Source organism: Lampetra planeri, chromosome 60 (genome assembly GCF_965212315.1).
Source record: "Lampetra planeri chromosome 60, kcLamPlan1.2.h2, whole genome shotgun sequence".
Classification (NCBI taxonomy): Eukaryota; Metazoa; Chordata; class Hyperoartia; order Petromyzontiformes; family Petromyzontidae; genus Lampetra; species Lampetra planeri.
In genome coordinates this window covers 3,875,764-3,898,101 of record NC_136166.1, presented here as the reverse complement: position 1 = coordinate 3,898,101, position 22,338 = coordinate 3,875,764, and the positions used below count along the sequence as shown (strand labels likewise).

General features: G+C 46.8%; 1 protein-coding gene across 4 annotated transcripts in view; it reads left to right on the top strand.

Annotated features, from left to right (window-relative positions):
- LOC144736278 (phosphorylase b kinase regulatory subunit alpha, liver isoform-like) overlaps nucleotides 1-18,784 on the top strand; it is a 70,935-nt gene extending 52,151 nt beyond the window's left edge. For 2 of the 4 annotated variants that reach the window (XM_078618915.1, XM_078618911.1), the window contains exons 27-33: nucleotides 832-953; nucleotides 3,200-3,256; nucleotides 6,092-6,172; nucleotides 9,091-9,270; nucleotides 10,524-10,577; nucleotides 12,568-12,768; nucleotides 14,559-18,784. In XM_078618915.1, the coding sequence (XP_078475041.1) occupies nucleotides 832-953; nucleotides 3,200-3,256; nucleotides 6,092-6,172; nucleotides 9,091-9,270; nucleotides 10,524-10,577; nucleotides 12,568-12,768; nucleotides 14,559-14,732 (869 nt within the window). In that variant the 3' untranslated portion in view covers nucleotides 14,733-18,784. The remainder of the gene's footprint in view (nucleotides 1-831; nucleotides 954-3,199; nucleotides 3,257-6,091; nucleotides 6,173-9,090; nucleotides 9,271-10,523; nucleotides 10,578-12,567; nucleotides 12,769-14,558) is intronic. The other 2 variants (XM_078618913.1, XM_078618914.1) reach the window with 2 other exon arrangements.
- The last annotated feature ends 3,554 nt before the right edge of the window (nucleotides 18,785-22,338 follow it).

Here is a 22,338-nt window from a genome sequence, read left to right as displayed (position 1 = left end):
ATTCTGCACCTCACTTATCCTGCACTCAGCAGCTCTGCTCTCAGCAACTCCGCACACAGCGTCTTCGCACTTTAATGACTCTACACACAGCAACTTCGTATTTCCACCGCTACCCTCACCTACGCTCACTCAGACCTGCTTACTCATCTGTCCCGGGCGGGGGGTTCAGCCAACTCCTGCCCGGCGTGAGAGTTGAGTTCCCGTTGACGGCTGGAGTGGCAGTGGCGAGATGTCTTCACTCTTGGTTCCCGGCAGCAACCCCCTCTCGCTCACACACACTCTTGCTTATATCCCCCTGCTCATCCCGATTCCTCAGGTGCTTTCACTTAAGCTGCCGCTAGGCCGGTGCCAGTAGTCACATTAATCTCTTGTCATGACCCCCCATCTCCCGTCTCCTAGGCGCCAACCTCCGGTCACAACGTAGCACCTGTTTGCCCTCCGTTGCACCCGCTTAACTGTGCGCACCGCATATTTCTCTCCTCTACATATGTATATGTTATGTTTTTAAGAGACGTTTTGAAATATATTTTTCCCCCGGGCAATGCTGGGTACTTCCCGCTAGTAACTAATAAAAACATACAAAGTAACTGGTATTGGCCAAGCATCCAAATGCTGAAACAATAATAAGAAAAACACTAAATTCAGATTGCACTTGGCAACATTGCCCCCCTCCCGCAGAAAACCTGCTAGTTCCTGAAATAATCTTGAGACTTTGGCAGGGCTTTTCTGGGGGAACAAGCGCAATTGTAACAGCATAATCTTTCATTACTTTTATCCAAGAAGTCTAGTGTCGACCGTGTGCTTGGGACGTACACCCTCCTATGTACGCAGTGCGCTCGGTGCAGTCATCGGCCGTCTCCAGCCCGGGAATCTCCATCCGAGGGGTGGACCACACGGGCGCCACCAAGACTGAGCGAGCTGGCATCAGCAAGCTGAAGAGCCAGATGAAGCAGGTGGGACCTTTGGCTCGCCGAGCCATTCTTTTTGCACGTGAAACGAGACGTTCCCAGTTGTGAGTGTGCCGTCTGTATTCGAGTGTCCCATAGCAAAGGCAAGAATGCGGAGAGGACAGCGTCGTTGCATCGCTGGGTACGTCGTGAAAATGGTGACAGCAGCGTAGATGATGATGATGATGCAAACTCTTGTCGGGCCGATGACTTGCATGCTGGATTGGAGAGTTACCGCACAGGGGCGCAGCAGCCACACTTTCGACGTTGCGGGTTCCCGACTAGCGAATGCTCTCCCGGTGGTTATTGGTTACACTCCACAGATAAGAGCAGTTAGGGATGTGATCCCTGACATGCAATACCCCGGTGTCTACAAACCAAGCTGTGTCTGCGGCAGCAGTTACATTGGGGAAACTAAGCGACATGTCTCGGAATGGGTTTGTGAACATAAGCTAGATCTGAAACACGGTTGGCCCAATACCGTGGCTGATCATTATTTTAACGCTGTGGGCATACACGAAATTTATTTTGCCAAGACGAGGGTACTCTGCAAACCCACTGGCTATTAGCAAAGATTTGTTCATGAAGCCATCCAGATATACCAACACAGACACAATTTCCACCAAGAAGATGGGTACAAACTGAGCAATCATTGGAAGGACGTTATTAACCAATTTATGTCATAACTGGCTGTGTTGTTCCCTTCCTACCTAGCTATGTTAGCAGTTATTTTCGAGTTACATTCACTAACACAGCCACCGTTAGCTGTGTTAGTAAATGGCGGCTTGCCATCATTTTCCACCTCCATGTGGCGATGACTCTTTCCGAGCTTTCTCGGAGCTTACATTTGCAAGTAAATTTCTTACATTGATATGCTAATTTCTCACAATACAATGCCCACACCCACAGCTTTGTTTGTCAAGATTTCTGCGACCTTCCATTTACATGCAAATTTCATCTTTAGCCCCGCCCACTGACCGTTGGGCTACACCCATCTCAAACCTTTATAACTCCCTGCCTTAGCAGCGCTCCCGCCATATATTTTTTGCTGCCTCAGTAGCTCTCCCGCTATATTTTTCACCTGATGACGATTGCTTGTGTTGCAATCGAAACGTTGTGATATTGTTATTATTTTTATTATTTTTCTATCTACATGGCTTTACCGAAAGACCCAAAGGATATTAATTCCGGCAGTCACGAAAGCTTTAAGTCAAGATTTATACTATACACTATTACACTACTATACACTACACTACCATACACTACACTACCATACACTATACACTACTATACACCACACTACTACACTACTATATACTACACTATTATACACTACATTACACTACTATACACTACACTATACACTACAGTACTATTCACTACACTATAGACGACACATTGGGCTCTATGGAGGCCCGTCGTTAAGCGATTAGTCGTTGACAGGGGTGATCGTTAAGAGGGTTTTACTATACACGACTATACACTCCACTACACTTCTTTCCACTACATTTATATACACTAAACTACTATACACTACACACTGGGCTCTATGGAGGCCCGTCGTTAAGCCATTAGTCGTTAACAGGGGTTCTATTGTATAACATGCATTCATGCTCTCAGTCCAGTCAGTTGATGACTGATAAAGTTCCCCTGCCCATGATGTCAGGTTTGTTATTCCACATGTAAGGTGGCTACATTTCAACTGTGAGATTTAAAAACTATTGATGAGATGCAATGAACTGTACTGCAATGAACAGTGCTCAGTAGCAGGGCGGGTGGGAATAAGAGGCAATGCAAAGAAGTTGCGGAAGCTCTTCTGTGATATGCCCGTCAGCATGGCTGTCACATGCCTTGTGTTATATTACCGATGCTAAACAAGCGTGATTGTGATATGAGATCTGAATGTTGAATGGTGACTCATAGGTCGAAGGAGACCCATGAGGTTTAATGCTGGTCCAGCCACAGCAGTGGTTGCTGATTCCGGGTATCGGTTTATGAACACACAAATGATGGGGAAATGCAAAAAAAACTGCCAAGATGCATAGTGTACCACCTTTTGTGTGCTGAGATGCATTTGCCTGTGGACCAGGTATACGTCAATGCATCTGTGTGTACATTTTGCGTGTGTAGTTTTGAATGTTGTGCGACTCATTTCATTCCCTCGTGTTTAATTTGGCATTTAACCTTGTTGACGTGTTGTAATTTTCCTCTCTGTTTCCCTCCCTCCCTCCCAAATCGACATATGAAACCAGTCCACTTGGTTTGGTCAGTCGTTTGCCGGTGGTGATGCCTACTCCCCCCAATCGACGGTAATGGCCTGCTGACCTTTAGCAGGGCAGAGGTCGCGTGGCGTCTCACAGGCACTGCCGCCCCCTTTCTCCCAACCGCCCACCCTCCACACCTCACGTGACCCCGTCTCCTTCCTCACTGGGTTTAACGCTCGCCTGTGCTGCATTTCCATGACCACTTTTACAATGAAATGTTCAAACAACACCGTGCCTCATTGGCAGCGGTTAAAGTAAGATAGTTTTGGAGGTCACTAATTAGAAACCGGAAACATTATTTTATCATATGTTCAGTTGGAAATCAATGCACACGACTGTGTATATTGAATGGCTTTGGGGGTGTTATGGAAATACCGAGGCCCTGCCATGGAAATGTGGAATATCCATTGCTGGCTCAGGATGACCGATAGAGACAAGTGCTGTGGACTACGCAAGTTAGAGCAGGGTGACTGTAAGGTCCACCTGTTGTCATCTAGACAGCCTAGATATAATGAGTCACAATGGGTTCTGACTAAATTAAAGGACATCAATCCATAATTATATATATTTACTGATCTCCGGATTTGCTTAAATAATAAAGAACATACTATGTGAAGCAGTGAGTATGTATGAGTTGCATTTAAAACACCTTTTAATTGCCAAATTCCTTTGTATGCAAAAGTGCGTAGTAATTTTTTAAACAAGATGATGTAATTGTGCTCCGTATGATTGTAAAGTTACTCATGTCAATGCAGCAAACTGTGCGATTGCTGAATTTCACCACCGTGTTTTTAAAGGTGGCATCACGTGCGTGGGGGTGGAGGTGAACTGTTCGGCGTAACTCTTGACACGAGTTGGTTGGTTGGTAAAGGTTGTTGTTGAGGTTCACTTCAGGTCCGGATTTGAAAATTTGTCACATTTAAGAGGTGTGGAATGGACTCTTCTTTGTCCCACTTTGAAAAAACCTGGGTTGGATCGCTTGTAACTAGCGTACCTGGAGCATCTAAAAGAAGGTGGAGGAGCCTTTAAGGGCTCTCTACGTAATATGTGATGTTGGATAATTGTAGGTCATATATGTAAATGCATTTAATAAAAATATAACTGCTGCACAATATTGTTGTGGGCTTTATTAGTAGCCTCACATTTTCCGAGTAGAACTATATCCAGTAGAAACAGATCTCTGATTCAAAATATTTAACCTCATTCATCTTACTGTGTAATCAAGTGACCCTTTTCCACTACCAAATCCGTGCCGAGCCAGCGCGCGGGGCCCTTCGGGTTCGGGTGGCTCTCAATTGGCGCTTTGCCATGCCGAGCCACAATCAAACCATGCTGCTCCCTTTTCACAAGATTTCTGATTCTGGCCTGGGGCCAAGTAGGGCCAGGCACTGGGCGAATGACGCACGCAATGTGTGTGACATCAGCCAGTAACAACTCCAACACTGCATCAACTATATGCGCCTCGACTCGTTCACTGCGTGCGAAGTCAGCGGCAACGCCTCGCGTAGTAGAAAGAAACAACGCGGCGCTTCCTGAGCCACGCCGGGCAGGCTTGGCATGCCCCCGGCACGGTAGTGGATAAAAAAGGATCGTTCGCATCAGTCGGGGGTCTCTTGTTGCGGGTAAGATTGAATGCAACTCTTTGGGCTCTCACCAAGGTTCACATAAGTACATTTCATTTGGTTGGATTTCAGTTGGATTCATGATATTTACCTACGTATTCTTCGGCACATTGCGCAGCTGGTCATGTTATAATCCGAGGTGCATTTACATATCCACATTGTGTATGTATACTGTGCGAATGGGGTGGTCAAAAAGTGTATCCTTGTAAAACTCTCATCAACCTAATATGTAGCAAACGCCACACATTTGTTTAATAACACTGGCCTGAAAGAAAATGTATAAAAGGTGCGTTTCGAACAATGGCGCTTCTTAATAGATTATAACATAGAAAACTTTTTTTATTTTAATAAACAATTATTTTAAAGCTATTCTAAGATTATTTTTTAGTGCCCCCTCGCTGTGCTACTTGAAATACAGTACAGGGGTAACATTACCACATTAATACATTACAATACAAAGTGGATTTATATAGGGTCTAAATTTGTCCACTTCCCGAAACACAAGCGGTGATTAATTTCAAGGAGAGGCCTATGGCCGATTAACCGCGCGTGCGCCTGATCTCGTCAGATCTCACAAGCTAAGCAGGTTTGTGCCTGGGTGAGAACTTAGGTGGGTGCCCAATACCAAGGCTTGCCAGGTGTTGTGGTCGTGGGGCTGCGACGTGGCCAGGTGTCATCCCCTTATTTTAAAGTGGGTTTTGTTTTGGTACTTCAGTTTCCTGCCACGGGCTATACACTCGTGAATGGAATTGACTTAACTTCTCTGTGCAGTGAGGCTTTATTGAGGTAAATAATTGGCATTTATTAGTATTCTAAGGATGCATGTACATCCTGTTTTTGCCATTCCACTGCTGGATGAGGGTCGTGAGGGTTATTTGTCCATCATACTTCACCACGCTGGTTAGTGTGGGTTTGGTAGAGGCTTGGGTGTGTCTACACAATGACAATGGATTTTGCACTGACCTCCACTGCCGACAACACCTACTACTGCTTCACCTGCTTTATGCACGGTGGTGGTCACCCATCCAAGCACTATCCAAGCTCATCCATGCTCAGTTTCTGACGTCCGATGGGATCGGGTGCATTCGGCGGTAACGTGCAACAGTGAAACCCGTAGCCCTTTTTGACCACCCCTCCACACATTACCTTGTGCACATATAAACGTATATACCCGTCTCTGGCCATTGATTTCATTGCTTTCGGTGATCGAAGCCACCGCCGCCATGCGCCAGCTGGAACTAACAGCTTTGCTTTGCAGAGACTTTGCCACTCACCGCCGCGGGGACCGATGAGGACCTTTGGGATTAACAGAAGCCGCGTCGGTCGCTTCTGCAACCCCGTGGGTCTCGAAACGCCCTCCAACCCCCCCCCTTCCCCGCCGAGTCACGCCCAACGACTAATGCATTTGCACATTTTCTGCAGACCAGAAATCCGGTGCGTGTCGCTGAAGCTTGTGGACCTGTGTCTTTTGTGCGGAGTAGATGTCGACGTGCGGAAAAGCACCGCCCGCATACCCGGGTGAAGCTGTGGGTAAATGAGTTTTGTGAATGCCAGTGGGGTGAAGGAACCAAGTGACTGCTGGCGCAGCTTTGAGAGAAACCCAGAAAGGGTGTGTCTTACGATCCCATAAGAGAGTGTCTTTGTTACGCAGGCGCCTGATGAACTTTTACGTGTACCGGTGTGTACACACCTCTTGGGGATTTTGAGAGTGTCATTTTGTTATGTTGTTGGGTTGATACTTGATCAGAGGTGTTGTTTTCTCAATTGAAGATACTTTCTGATTTCACTGCAAATGGTTTAGCCTCACCTTTCATGTTAAAGTTGCGGAAAAAAACATTTGCTTTGATCCGAGTTGCCGAGCACAGGGCCCAAAGGCCTACAACACAAAGTGGCCAGGAACAGAGAGCACGAACGGTCTTGAATTTGTGTAATTTAAATACATATCGGAGATTAGTAGGCCAAGTATACTCTAAAAGGGTTCTAGAACGCTCCCTCTTGTGGACACCCTCCTGCCAGCAGTGACACGAACAAGCAGTTTCAGGTCTGCAGTTTTCCATACCTATATTATGGACACCCTTTTCGGGTAAAAGGATGCATCTCGGCGATTCACAAATACTTGTATTTGGTGGCGTTGCTCGCCCTCGGTCCATTGTTTTGGAGGTTTCCATTGATAGTTCACTCCTGGAGAAGAGTTGTGAATTGCCGTTGCTAGCAAGAGCCATGGTCCTTGCTGGGCAGCGTCATACGGCGAGACTCGAGAAACTACGAGGTATTTTTAAATGATCATTCCTAATTATAAGAAAATAAACGGACCAATGCTGTGCAATAGGGTGCAAGTGATACCTTTCCTAAGGCACTTGAATGCTTTGCCCAGTCCAAATATAGTTTTGCGTATTGAATCGTAGCAATCAGTTGACCAATGGTTCATATCTTAACTACAGTCGAGTCTACAGCTACAAGATTTCCGGACACAAAACTGTACGAGTCCCAGTCTTAGCACTAGGATGCAGCCCTCCATTATTATATAAAGGGATCAGTAGGTGGCAGGGGGTGATGCTGTGATAACGAGAAGAGCTTGGGTTCGATTCTAGGCTCGGGCACCTTTCTGCGTGGCGTTTGTATATTCTCCCCTTGTTATGCATATATTTATTTCGAGTTCTCCGGTTACGTATGTGACTGCTATTGGCAAAACTTACCAGTGCTGAGAAGTGACCTGCAAATTACTTGATTGGGACGACACGTAGTAACATCGCCCACATCTGCGAAAACTTGGCTGAACAAGGGTCTTGAGACTCGGTGAGACTTTCCTGCGTAAACAAGCATAGCAGTAATAATAACAGTGAGTCAATTTCAGCACGTATATTATATCTTGTTCGGATCTTCAAGACCCAAGCACTGGAGCAGTGTAGAGTATTTAAAGGTTGCATACTAAGTTTAGCCGACCTAGTTTTGTGCTTGGGACTATGCCAGGCCACAGCTAAAAAATAATTTGGGCGGAGTTTGTTGTGGAGGTTGTGCACGCATTTGTTTTGTTATTTAAACAACTTTCATTAACTGCCAGTAAGTGTGGAACTATTGAAAACTAATTTGTTGGTGCTGTAAATTTGCCCCATATCTGTAAAAAACGCGGTTTAGCAGTTCGGGTTGGGCACCTCAAGACTGCGTCACAGCGACGTGGAACGTCCCGTCGGTGTCCGTGGCTGCCTCGTATATATCCATGGCAGCACCAGAGATCGCCAATAATAGCTGGGCCCACTTTTATAGTCGTGCGAGTGCGCAACGCCAGGTCTGGCACCGGCCTATTTAGAAAACTCGCTGTGAGAACGAGTAGGTGGTATATTCAAGAGACCGCCAAAGAGAAGGGCCTCTGTATCTCGGTGGTGATGGGACTTTTGGTGATCCTCGCGCTTGGGAACGCAGCAATGATGCAGTGATGATCTTGTCTTGAGCAATGCATGGCAGCATCTTTGTCTGCGGCTTTTGGTGTACTGCGTGCAATAAAGTGATAAAGTGCGCTACACAAACCACCCTAAGCTGATCTTTTAAGGCTGCAAAAATGTCTTGCTTTTTTTTTTCCTCCCTTAACTTTTTGGTCAACACGCTTGAAGAAAGATTGATAATTTTTTCACTTATTTTTTTTTAAGCTTCAATTTTTTAAATGTTGCAGTATTTTTCTTTGTTGCATATGAAACGTTACATCTGTAAACTATCAAATATGTTTGAACTATTGGAACAATTAGGTTGGTTGACAACAGTAATTTGTCAGTAGCTTTCTTGTAATGTAATTGAATGTTAAGAAATCAAGGTTAGGGAGTGTAGACAGTTAATGTTGTTTTGCGCGTATGATACAGTGTTTTAACTTTACTGCGTGCTGTGTGTTGTTTGCTGTGTCTGGTCTAAATATTCCTCTTGCCACTCTTTCACATCTCTTGCTACACCTGACTACCTCCTTTTAAAATCTGCTGCTGCCCCAAATCGTTCGATTAACTCTCTTACGTACACACCCGAGCTCCATCGTACATGTCTTCTTTGCAAAATCCAACTTTTTCTGATCGATCGCAAAACATCATTCCGTCTTTCCTCCCACTATCATCGCCTTTGTCTAATTTCCTTCCCCCATTGGTTACCGCGGCCTAACGGCCACATCCTGCCTGCGGCCTTCACCGCTTCCGCTAAATTCTCTGCCCCTCCACGTTTCTCGCGTCTGTCATCCGCTACTGGCGGCGCCATCCTCGCGTTTGTCCCCACCCCGGGTAGCACGCGAGCACGCCGTCGAGCCCCACGGCGACGGGAGAGACGTCGCCGCTGGGCGCCGTGCTGGAGCAGCCAGCGTGGTATGACCGCCAGGGCCAGTGGCTGCGACGCCGGCGTCTCGACGGCGCGCTCAACCGTGTGCCCATCGGCTTCTACCAGAAGGTCTGGAAGGTCCTGGAGAAGGTACGTTGTGCCCCCCCCTCCCCCCCCATTAGCTGAACGCCACAATGGCGATGCTGCTGCTGCTTTGGCAGCGGCGCGCTACTCGCACGCATTATGACAACTTGACACGTTTGCCAATAATGCTGCCCTCGAGGGAATATTTATATTTACTGTGGTCTCTGCATGTTAAGATGCGCCTTTTGGCGTCATCTGGTTCAACACCATGTGAGACTAGGCTCTAAGAAAAGCTGTCTCGGGTGTGGACCAATCAATTTCAAGGACAGTGCATACATTATCAGAGTTGTGTTTTTTGTTTGCATTCTGAACGCAGGTATTGTAGTCAATGCAAACATGACTCCTTGTAAAAAAAGGTGTCAGTTTTGTTGCCAGATAAAAAAGGTAAAAAAAAACAATTATCATGATTTGGAAAGTAAAGACGCACCCCAAACTTGTGGCTGGTGTCACTGAAGCTCTACAAATCTGCTCACACACCTACCAGATTGTATGACGCACCACCAAGTTTTGATTTGAAATACAGTAAAAGAAAGCTAGTTTTTCTAATCTGGAATATACAGTAATCGTCGACGTTTTGGGCAATGGCCCTTTTTTAGCAAGACGATAACTGATTTTTTAATTCAACTTGTGATTTAACCCCACAAGCGACACCGTTGCGAATCATACGGTGCCTCAATGTGTTGTTTTATGGCAGTAGCTACCAACACCATCCGAGCCAATGATTGATTTGCAGCAGAAATCTTGCCCACATAATTTATCTTTGGCAATTAACCAAAGGGCTATAACCAAATCAACCGCACCTCTGATCAGCACGGTTGGCTACATACGGTGCGAAAGAAGTTGAACAGTCATACATACCTGGAATACTCTCCATCTCTGAAGCTAAGTTGGATTGAGCCAGGATATTGTAAGGGTGACCACCATGCATCACCAGGTTGTCAAAGGGCTACAGAACTGTGCGGTGGGCAGCAGAGGGCAATACAGCAAAGATCATTGTTGTGCTGTCCTTTGAATGCTGATACATCTTTGCTCTCTCCACCTTCACTCTACAATGACCAAATATGGAAATGGGCCCTCATCCAGCAGTGGATTAACAAAAGCGCTGTACATGCACCTCCGATTAGCACGGTTGGCTACGTATGGCGCGAAAGAAGTTCAACTTCCACGCAATTTACAGTTATTTGCTGTCAATGCAAACAGGTAATGTTACGAAGCCAAGAAACAAAGATTGACAATTGTTCTGGTGCGTCTGCTTGCAGTGTCACGGTCTCTCCATTGATGGATTTGTGCTGCCTTCCTCTGCTACAAGAGAGGTAAGGCAGACACGCTTGTGCATGCACGCAGAGATTTGATTCCTTTGGTATTCTTGCAGTGCAGGGCAATCGTGAAGGAAGGCGCTATCTTTCACAGAAGAATATAGTCTGCCAGTAGGGATTTTTTTTAGAATAGACTTGTTGATGAATGGGGATAATGCCATGGTGTAATTGGTAGCACAGTAGACTTGCAACCCAGAGCTGATCTCCCAATGGTGCAGATTTTTTGTATGTACGGGCAGGCCTTGGGTTACGAGCACAATTCGTTCCTGAGACCCTTTTGTAAATCGACCGTTTCGTTCGTCGGAACACGGTAATCTACTATTTTTTTAAATGCCCATACGGTCAGTGTTATGAAATGTGTTATGGTTCAGCAAAAAGAGAAACATTGTTACACTCATACTTAAAGAATAAAATATTGTACGTATTCATGTAACACTATAAAAAATAATGTATAGTAAATACTTTATAAAGTAACAAAAAAACTTATATTTTCACTTACCTTGAGTTCTGATGCTAACTTGTAGTCAGAAGGGGGGCAATGAGTCGCCACAATTGCACACACACACGGGGCACGTGCTGCACACACAGACAGACACACAGAAGACAAAGATCCCCCTATAGCCTTAACATACTGTTGGGGCAAGTTCTGTTAGTGAGCTCCTATGAAGGCCGGTACGGCACATGGGGTGGTTGGCCAACACCACGCCCGGCCGCCTTTGTCTCTCGAATGGCGATGTTTTACACACCGCACCAGGTACTCATTTGAGTCTTGAGTCGACCTAGAGGAGGCCCAATCATCACTGGTATTGGCCGTGAGCAAGAATAGCTTTCGTAGTGCAGCTCGTTAACTGCTACACTACCACTCCCCACACAGGCCGACTCATTACATCTCATGGACGATCACTCCTCTGAACAGAATAGTTCCGTGGTTCAGTTTGCAATTGCGAGTTCGCGTTTTGAGTCAACGTTATTTTTTTATTTTTTGTCATGGAAGCTGGTTTGTAAGTCCGGGCGTTCGTAAGTCGAGGATTGCCTGTTATAAATCCTCTGCACCTCTGTACGAATGGGAACATTGAAGTCAGTCAACGGGCAGATCTCATGTGGTGGGCTAAAGTGTGGTATCCGACCACCTCTTCCAAGATGTCTCGTCAGCGTGGAAGAATAGAGCAAATACAGGAGACTCGATTAATCGTATGCGATTTATCCGATTTGCGGATTCACCGTGCAACTGAGATTTTGACATAAATTAATGGATTTTCCCTTAAGCCCCAACTTAATAATTAAAAAACAGTTCTATATTGTTATTCTTGGAAATGTTTATTCTAAGTCAAATGGTTAAACCGATTAAATGTGTGCTCAGGTGAATCCGAAATCCACGTGATCGCCTCCACAGTGCAGTAGTTGCAATATCTTTACAACATTGGCGTGGAGTTTGATTGATGTTGATTGATGTTGATTGATGTTGATTGATGTTGATTGATGTTGATTGATGTTGATTGGCGTGGCTCTGCTGTCCACTTAGTGGGCCGAGTCTTCTGCACAGGAGCAGGATCGGTCGATCGTTAGTATTTGTTCTAAATTGAAAGAGTAACAATGAAAATCGTCAGTTGTGCTTCATTTTAAGTGATTTATCTCGATCATTTATTTAGTGAGTTGAAATTTATACCTATATTAGTGGCTTTTGGCATAGAGATCCACGGAAAATGGTTTTATTTTTGGATTATCCGCGGCTCCCCTCCGTAATTAGCGCAGATAATCCAGTCTACTGTTTACCATTTTAGAAGAGCTTTCTAGGGCTTCTCCTAGTGGTGGGATAAAGCTATTGCTGGGCTTAACATTTTTCAGTGGACTATTTCTCATGAAGGTGAATGGATGAATGAATTGATGCATGGATGAATGAATGGGTAAATGGATGTATGAATGGATGGATGAATGAAATTGATCAATGGATGGATGGATGAATGGATGGTTGGCCCGGCTTGCCCAGATGACGCCGGGAGAGCTGAAGTTTGCGGTGCACGTGGAGTCGGTGCTGAACCGCGTGCCGCAGCCCGAGTACCGGCAGCTGCTGGTGGAGGCCATCCTGGTGCTCACACTGCTCAGCGACATGGATATCCACACGCTGGGTGGGATTATCCACATCGACCGCATCGTGCACATCGCCAACGAGTTCTTCATCAGTGACCAGGTGGGAGACCGGCTCTGCTCGGTTAGGACCCTTGAAAATCTTGTACGTTTGTTACTTGTGCCATTCTTATAGCTCAAGGCTATCACAAAGGTGCTATGTTGCAAATAAACAGTCTGCTGTAGTTGTTATAGAAAGGGGCGATAACCCTAATTGGGTGCCACAGTGGCGAGGTGTTCACTACCTCACCTCTTAAACAGGAGGTCGTGGGTTTGAGCCTGACCCTGACGCTTGTAAATTTGGAGTTTGCATGTCTCTCTCCTCGTGGTCACGTGTATTTTTCTCTGGGTCCTCCGGTCTTTCCACCTCCGCATTTAGAATTGACATGCGTTTAGAGTTTTTGGCTGCTATAAATTTCCATGTGATAAGCCACTTCGTTGGGCTATCATTTGTGATAGCCAGGTCGCTTCTGAAAAAGAGCTATGTAGCTCAGTGGGCCTTGCATGGTATAATAAACATAGTTTTATAGTTTAAGGGTCGTTTGCAAGTGATTCTTAAATTTGGTAACATTTGGACTGTGAAACGGGCACACAACTCTGTTTTGAATGACGTCAGGGGGAATCATCCATGCACACTGTAAAGCAGACGGCGGGTATTTCATGGTCAACGTGCACCGCGGTAATCGCCGGTTCAGCCTGTCGGAGTTGAACCCCATGAACCTCCGTGGCATGCGGTGACGAATGCGCCGTCGTTGGGCCGCATTGCCACCCGAGCCTTCCGCTGTGCGGGAGAGCAAGGCCGCGAGTTGCTGATGGATGGGAGGTGATGGGTGTGACTTGGCGACATCATGGGCATCGGTTAATTTGTGCAGGACATTAATGTACGAATGTGTTTAAGACGATGCAGTAGAACCCCTCTTAACAGCGGCAATTAGTTACACGAAACCGGTCGTTCAGTGATTTGGTCGTTGAGCAAGAATAGGAAATGCATGTTAAAGGCTTAATTTGTTCCGATAGCATCGAAAGTTACCCCTTTTCACCCAAAAAACGTACTTTATAATATTTAAACGATGGATATTAATACATTAAGATACTAACGACATTATAAACACGTAATATAAAAAGAAACATGGTTAATAAATGCATTAATATTTACTGTACCTACAACAGCCCGTCGTTAACAGGGGAATGGTCGGTAAGCGAACACATTGAGCTCTATGGAGGCACTACACTACTATACATGGCACTACTATACACGACACTACTATACACTACATTACTATACACTACATTACTATACACTACACTACACATAGGGTTCTATGGAGGCTCGTCGTTAAGCGATTAGTCGTTAACAGGGGTGGTCGTTAATAGGGGTTTTACTGTACACCTATGGTTTATTGACCGAGTCATCAACACATTGGGAAAATGTGTGGGTCCTACCTTCAGCCATCAGTGGCGCTATTTTAGGGCTTCACTTTTAACCATTACCGAACAGATTACACTGAATTGCGAATACTCTTTCAGTTTCCAACTAAGCTTGAGGCATTTATGCATTTGCTTTTCTGTCTATTTCGTCTGTAATGTGTGATAACAACAACCCTCGTAAAGATAATCTTCTGTAATTGACATTTAGTGTAAAGTTGTGTTGCTGTTAGGGACTCAACCTACTGAAAACTGGCCAGATTAGTCAAAACACACAAAGGAGAGCAAAAATAACTACTTAAAAACAGCTAGCCGTCGGCGTCTGTACTCGGGATACAGCACCTTGACAGCGTGAGTTGGACAGCGTTTACGGAAAGCGTTCCAAAAAGCCACGCATGACTCCCGTGCCTCGCTGTTCAATTCTGACAGAGGTCGCTGGGTGCTGACGACAACATGCTGGCCATGGACCCGAACACGAAGATCTGCCACCTGCTGTACGACAGCGCTCCGAGCGGGCGCTATGGCAGCATGACGTACCTGTCCAAGGCGGTGGCGACATACGTGCAGGACTTCCTGCCCAGTGCTGGCTGCTTCGTGCAGTGACAAGTGCTGCCCCTCCCTCCGAGACCTCGGCTGCAGTCGTAACGTTGAGCTCCGTAGGTTTGTTTTTCGTCGAGTGAAAAAATGTGCTGCTTGGTGTTTAAGCATTTCATTTGCAGATTTGATAATTTATTGTTACTTTCGTTTTTTTTTTATTGACGGTGACATCCGAAACGGTACGTTTGTCACACCACGCACGGTCGAATTAACATTACGCATGGGTGCACTGACCACATACAGCAGGAAGGCACGACTCCCCATCACGCCTTGCACGCTTGGCATGTGACCGCCACATTGTATGCGCAATTCTCACGGCCTTGTCTCAGCCTCTTCGGCGCGAGTCACGTGTGCGAGCCGCATGCACGAGCTTGTGTGCGGATGAGAATCGTGTGCCGCCTTCCTGCCATTTGTGAGCATCACCGAAACCTTTGCGAGTTGCTTTTTCTGTTCGTTTCCAGCCTACATGTGCTGATGTCGATTGAGACTATTGCATTTGTGAATGTTATATCTGCAGGTATCGCAAATCCCAGTAACATTGAGCTACCTAACCCTAGACACGTGTAACGCTTTACATGTTAATTAATTAAAATCGGTTCTTAAAATAATATGCAAACTCCGTGCAATCGTGGTACCATTAGACGAATGGAACGGACAAGGCAACACAGAATGTGACAGTCGTATAAAGTCCTCTTTTGCGTGACAAAAGAGTTGACTTTCGAGTTATTGGGAATTTCATTGAACCACATGGGGAGTGAATCTTTGCAATCCTGGACAAGGATGCGTGGGGGGCATTGCTCGGCTCTCATGAGTACAGGCAGCAAGGGGTCATCGTTTCAGGAGTGTTTGATTTGTAAGCTAAATAGACGTGTGCAGGTTTTGATGTCAAAAGGGCCTGGAAGAAGGTACATTTGTTTACTGTGTTATTGTTACATATAGACATCATTTCTATCTTATGTGTAACATAATGATTATTTGTTGGTGACTGTGTGCCCCTCCTGTTGTGTAAAAAAGCAAGGTTCTCTGGGGTGGTGTGTGATTTGTGTTTCTGCTCACCTGTTGCCCCGAAAACCATGCATGCGCACGTGAACTTTATGCGATGTTCGAGTGGAAATTGACAAATTATTTGCTCAACTTTTTACTCGCCACTTGCACTTTCCTGTCTCACGGTGGAAGTACCGAGGCTGCGAGTTGCACAGCTGGAGTTATGGGTCGATGAGTGTACACAAATGCTAATAAAAAAATATATCCTCTGCGCATCGCCATTCATGCGGAGGAGTGGTAGCTCAGTGATTCATGTGCTGTTTTGCAGTATCGGGGAACCAGGTTAAATTCCCTCTGGTAATCTCGTCAAAATGTTACCTCGCCTACACCTCCCACAGTTTGACTCTGTTAAACAAGTACCTGGTGCACATTGCTGTGGCTTCATTCTCAATGCAGAGAATAATCGGGTTGCTCGGCATGCCGCAGTATGAGCTGCACCTATTTGAGGGTGCCGCTGGGCGTTATGGTTGTTTTGCCTTCGCTTGTCCTGAATATTTGTGACGCTGAGTGAAGGCTCTTTTGGTGTTTTCTGTATGCGTATTGTGTGCAAAGGTTTCGGCACGCTCACTTCGGACGTGCTTGATATCGTCAGTGACTGGAGCACGTCAGTGTAATAGGCCACAGGGCTTATGGAAATGGGCATTGATATGTGCCAATTCTGCAGTCGCATCCAAACATAAACTGGATCTTTCTCTACCTCCGTGTTAAAATCGCAGAACTAAATACTGTAACGAGTTGGAACTAGAGTGAGTTCATATGCATTTTGTTCACCAATTACTACATCGTCCATATAGGCCTGGTTCCAGCTCCTCATCATATATATAATGATGACTTTCCGCTAAGAAAGGTGAACTTGGGTGGGTCGAAGGTGTATTTGGTGGTGCAGCACATAGCCCAGCACCCCACGAGTGTTGCTACATGCTTTGATTGTATGCGTATGAATGTTACATGTCTTGGCAATGATTTCCCATGGGCTGGGCTTGTTTATACATTTGCTGCAGTTTAAATTCTTGAATACGTCTGATAATGTAGCTGACAGTGGTGCTATGTTCATCGACTAAAGAGTAAGTTTAAACATCTTGACTTAAAGTTTCGTGACCGCAGGAATTCGTATTCTTTGGGTCTTTCGGTAAAGTCACGTAGATAGGTTCAAATTAATAAAAATAAAATAAACAAAAAACTACGATGTTTCGATCAACAACACAAGCGGTCGTCATCAAGCGCCTGATGACGACCCAAATAATAAGTTTAAACATTTGAAATGCTGTAACTTGTTAAATTGGATAAATCATATCTTGCAACTAATTTAACCATTACAAAACAGCCAATGGAACAATATAGAAAGGGGGGAATTATCCTTACAGATATTTGTGACAAAAATGTGTAAATTAGTTCTGCGGTTAGTGTCTGGCGCAGAAGTTGTGGTGCTACGCTATGAGCCCCTGCAATTTTGATTGATTTACAGACACCGTGAGTATGACATTTAAATTGAATGACATTTAAACTCAATCTGCCACCCCACCTTCACCACCCCACACTTACCAACATGGTGATGTATGGTAAACAAAAGAAAATCCCATTATCAACAAGGCATGGGGAGACGTTAACTAAGCAATTTATTGGCAAAAGCCCAAAATATACAACTTTTGGTGAAATTTATGAGAAGCGTTTCAGTTTACCAACGATTGTGATTGTAAAAAATGTAGTCATGCTGGACGATGAATGCTGCGGAGAGCGAGCACTTTTGAAGGTTACGACGGGGTTGTTTTTAAGCACTTAAGAGACGTGGTAGAGACATGCTCGTCTGCGTTCAGCTGCGTGAGTTGGCCTATTTGTAGTTAATAGATGGCGCTGTTAAAGCATGTAGATGCAAGTCGATGTAATTTGCCGTGATTATAATAATTACATTTATATAGCATGTTTAATCAAGGATCTCAAAGTGCTGTACAGGACACAGCAGCAGCAGACAGCATAATATAAATACATTTAACAAAAAAATGTAATACGATGTATGCAGTCACTTGTTTCATTCGCTGAGTCTGATTTCGTTTAAACATTGCAACTCGCTCGCATTATTCGTGTTCCTTTATCACGTTTGCATGTGCACGTTTGTGCAAATTATTTTCTCTCCACATTTCAAAAAGCACGCACGAGGAGACACGTGAACCGGGGCATCTCCTCTGCACACCGCCCTCTTATCCCTTAACAATGTTTTGAGTTGCAACGCCTCGTTCGGTGATGGAATTGCCCACCCTCTGCACCTCCTGGGGCGTTGGAAATAAAAAAAAAACACGCAGATATTTACAGTACATGACGGAATTGAGTCTAAAACCAAATAGGTTGATGTTTAACACAGTAGTAGTAGGCTTTGGCGACCAATGTGCATAGGAGATTGTTGGGTTATATCGCGTAAATATAAATGTTGGTAAACCCGCCACCTCCCGAAACAGCGAATTAGTAAGGTTTTTTCACGTAAACCAAACATGCAAATTCGTTACGACCTACAATATTTACAATTCGAGTACGACGTTTCGCCAGTAATTACAACTTGCATCATCAGGCGACAGCCATAGTTGTGGAGAAATCCTGTTTCGGTCTTAAATAGAGACAGGTGCGGGGGGGGTAATGTGTTCATATAAATTACAATGGACCAATTACCGGTTGGGTTATTCATGTGCATGCGCAATGCACATACATTATGCACGCACACCATGCATGCGCATCCTGGGGTTGATGTTGCTGACTTGTGGCAACCCCCCCCACCTCTGCCCTCTATGGCAAACGATCTCATCACCAGCACAACGCTGCTGTTGATTAGTGTGATCCAAGCTTTTCATAACTCTCCAAGACCAGAAAAAGTACATGGAAGCCGCTGGGCAAACCTCTTTATTAAAAGCGAGTGATAATAATGACGAACCGTTTTACTTTTGCCTGTACACAACTCACTCCCTGTACGATGTATTGTTTTCCTTGACCTGCAATTTTTCTCCAATTAAAACATTACTTTGCTGACATTTCGAAGCCCTTGCCTTGCTGTGTGTCTGGGTGTCAAGATGTTATTCATTGGTTTAATGTATATAGACATACATGTGTAGTGACATAGGAAGTCACTACTGTGTCGGCCCGTACGAGGGCTGGGGGCCCCAAGGGGGTGCCTGGGGGGTCACGTGGTGGAGGGACCCAGACCTTCCCGTGAGGTGGGGGAAGGGAGGCGTGGCCTGGGCGGAGCCAGCCACGCCGGAGCGGATATAAGCGGGGTGTGGATGCAGAGCGGGGCTGTTAAACTCCGAAGTGAAGACGACATCATCGGTCCTCAAGTCCCGGGTCGTCGTCCTGGATCAGGCAGCCCGTTGCCTGCCTGGTCCCCTCTGTGTAGTGTTCAAGAGTGTTAGTGAGTTGAGGAAGGTGGTCACCACCTCATGTACAGTGTTATATTACTTACCGTTAATAAATAGTGTTGCCTCCAAGCTGTGTGTGTGTGCACCTAATTCGAACCCACTACACATGTTAGAGTGTCATTGACAATTTACTGACAGACCAGTCTCTGATGAAGTCACAAGTTTAGATACGGTATTAGACTACTCTCTGAAGTCTACAGCCGCATCTGATGGGGTTTTGAGGACAACCGACTGGTCTTGGAACCTTTGGACGATAAACTGTCAGGTTTGACCTTTGTGTATTTGACATCGATGGGGAAATGTCTTTGAATCCGCCAGTCTCTGTCCACCCAGCAGCATATGGGTATACCACAGGTGCATGTGGTGGTGTGAAGTGTGGGTACTCCCATATTTTCTAAGACATCTGGACAGTGTGGACGAGTCGGCCAGAATTTCCCTCTAAAGCGGCTCTCTAGAGCTCCCTCTACTGGATGCCCTTCCTCCAGCAGTGGTATATGTGTAATGTAGTAACTCGGCGGGAGACGACTTCACGGGTAACACACTCTTTATTTTACCAAACTCGTTCACAGGTGACTAACACCTACTTTGTATCTCGGGTGACAAACACCCACTTAGTATCTCGGGTGACAACACCCACTTAGTATCTCGGGTGACAAACACCCACTTAGTATCTTGGGTGACAAACACCCACTTAGTATCTTGGGTGACAAACACCCACTTAGCTACCCTGGCGACTAACGCCCACTGAGCTACTCGGGTGACCAACACCCACTTAGCTACTCGGCGACTAACGCCCACTGAGCTACTCGGGTGACCAACACCCACTTAGCTACTCGGCGACTAACGCCCCTGAGCTACTCGGGACACTCCCTGCCCGGGGTGTCCGTCTTGACTGTGGGTCCCCAGCCCGACCCACGTGGGCGTCGGACCCTGGGTCCCACTGTCTCGCCTCCGAGCCACACAGGGCCCCGGTCCCTACAAGGACGGCGGGACTAGGGGTCTCGGGGCACTAGGTCTTCAGCTCCGTCTTCTGGTCTTCAACTGGGTAACTTCTCCCCGAGTGCTCTCGCGCGTCCCCCTTTATACCCCACCTGCGGACGTCGCTGCGAGCACCCATCTTATTCGACCAATCACTGGGCGCTGGCTACGATCCTGTTTTCCCACATCTCAGCGTGCCTCACCACCCACGCCGCGCCGCCCCGTCATCTGTCACTCCCGGCGCGCGCGTCCACACCACGCCCACAACGCGTGCCCAACCCCGCACCCCGCGCCGCCCCGTGATCCATCACTGTCACAGTCGGCGCACGTCAACACCACCACTACATCACCCCCTACCACATAGCTCGCAGCCGACCCGGCTGCTATAAAAATATACAAACCCCCCTGTGTGCCCCGTAACACAACACAACAACAAGAACAACAACTAACGTAACAACACAACACGACGCGAACACTACCATCCGCAACCATCAACCAATGCCACCGCGACCATAGAACAATATATACAAGCCGGCGAGTGACAATAGCAATGTGTATGCAGAAAGAAAAATAAATGGAAAATTTTTTTTTTTTCTTTTTTTTTCTCTCGACTCGTGCAGCGTCCCATTCTTTCCGAGCGTCCCTACAACGGGACATTACCGCGGCAGAGGGGAACACCGGGCGAGCTCGGTGTAGAGAAAAAAACGTCTTCATGAAAATTGTTGTGCCCTAGCCCGAGTCCGCCTTGCCGGTCCGTCGTACGGCACCAGACGCGGTTGAACGTCCGGTGGTGCCGGCGGTTCAGGAAGACATCGGCCAGGCATCGAGGACCCGTGCGTGCCGCGGGGTTCAGGCTCCCGACGGTCAGCAGCCGTCAAGCCCGAGGCACCTGGGGGTGGGTCAGGTGGAGACACGTGAGGATCAGCCTGCGACACCTCCCTCCCCGAGTCGACGGTCACATCACACGCACGGTCGTTACGGCACAGAACGGGGTCACACGGTGCCGCATAGGGCTTCAGTCGGGAGGGGTGCACGTACCAACGGCGTTTTTCCCATTGAATCTGTATACTCTGGGGTCGTGCAACCCGCACAATTTCCACCGGTCCCCTCCAAGGTCTCAACAACTTGGGGGACGTAGCCAACGGTGCATGTGGACAATGCAGCCAGGCCTTATCGCCTGGTTTCCAATCATGCGTATGCACCCTCCGCCCATGCAATCTCTCGTTCGCAATTTGCCGAGACCGCGAATTCAACCTCGCCGCCTCCCGCGCTTCAGTCAATTTGGCGATATTAAATTTGATGTGGTCTGCCAATTTTGATTTTGCACGTGGCTGGGAAATCCCCAGTTGGACGTCCATGGCCGGATCGGCCTCCCGCCCATACATAAGAAAAAATGGGGAAAACCCCGTTGCCGCATGAGGGGCCATTCGATAGGCCGCGAGTACCCCCGGCACCTGTAAGTCCCAATCAACCTGATCGTCGCAGACCTGTTGGCACAACATAGACGTAATCGTCCTGTTCAGACGCTCAACCATCCCGTCAGTCTGCGGGTGGTAGGGGGAAGTACGCACTTTCTTTGTACCCAACAGGTCGCACACCTCGCGCAACAAAACGCTCGAAAAATTCTTTCCTTGATCCGTCAGCAAGCGTTCGGGGGCGCCCTTGTCCAAAACATAACCCTGGACGAAGGCGTCCGCCACCGCTGCAGCCGACTGGTTGGCGAGTGGCCATGCCATGGGCCATCGGGTGAAGTATTCTACGCCAACCAGCAGGAACCTATTTCCCCTTGGTGTAGCAGGAAAGGGCCCCAAGATGTCCAACGCAACCAATTCGTTTATGCGCGAAACTTGAATGGATTGCAGCGGTGGATTAGCTGCCAATGGTGGCGGTTTCCTTTTGGCGCACCCTACGCATCCCTTAAGAATATTCGCCACGTCGTTACCCATCCCCGGCCAATAATAGTCTCGCTGGATTAGGGCGAGCGTTTTGTGAAAACCCAGATGCATGAGCCGTTCATGAGCTGCCAGAACGACCCTACCCCGCATAGCAACAGGCACAACGAGCACGTGACGCCGGGACATGTTGTCCCACTTCATCAAAAGGCCCTGTCTGCACACCCAGGAACCGACCCGCGCATCCCCTATCTCGGGAGCGCCAACTTTTCGACGTAGCGTAAGTAGGGAGCTGTCGGA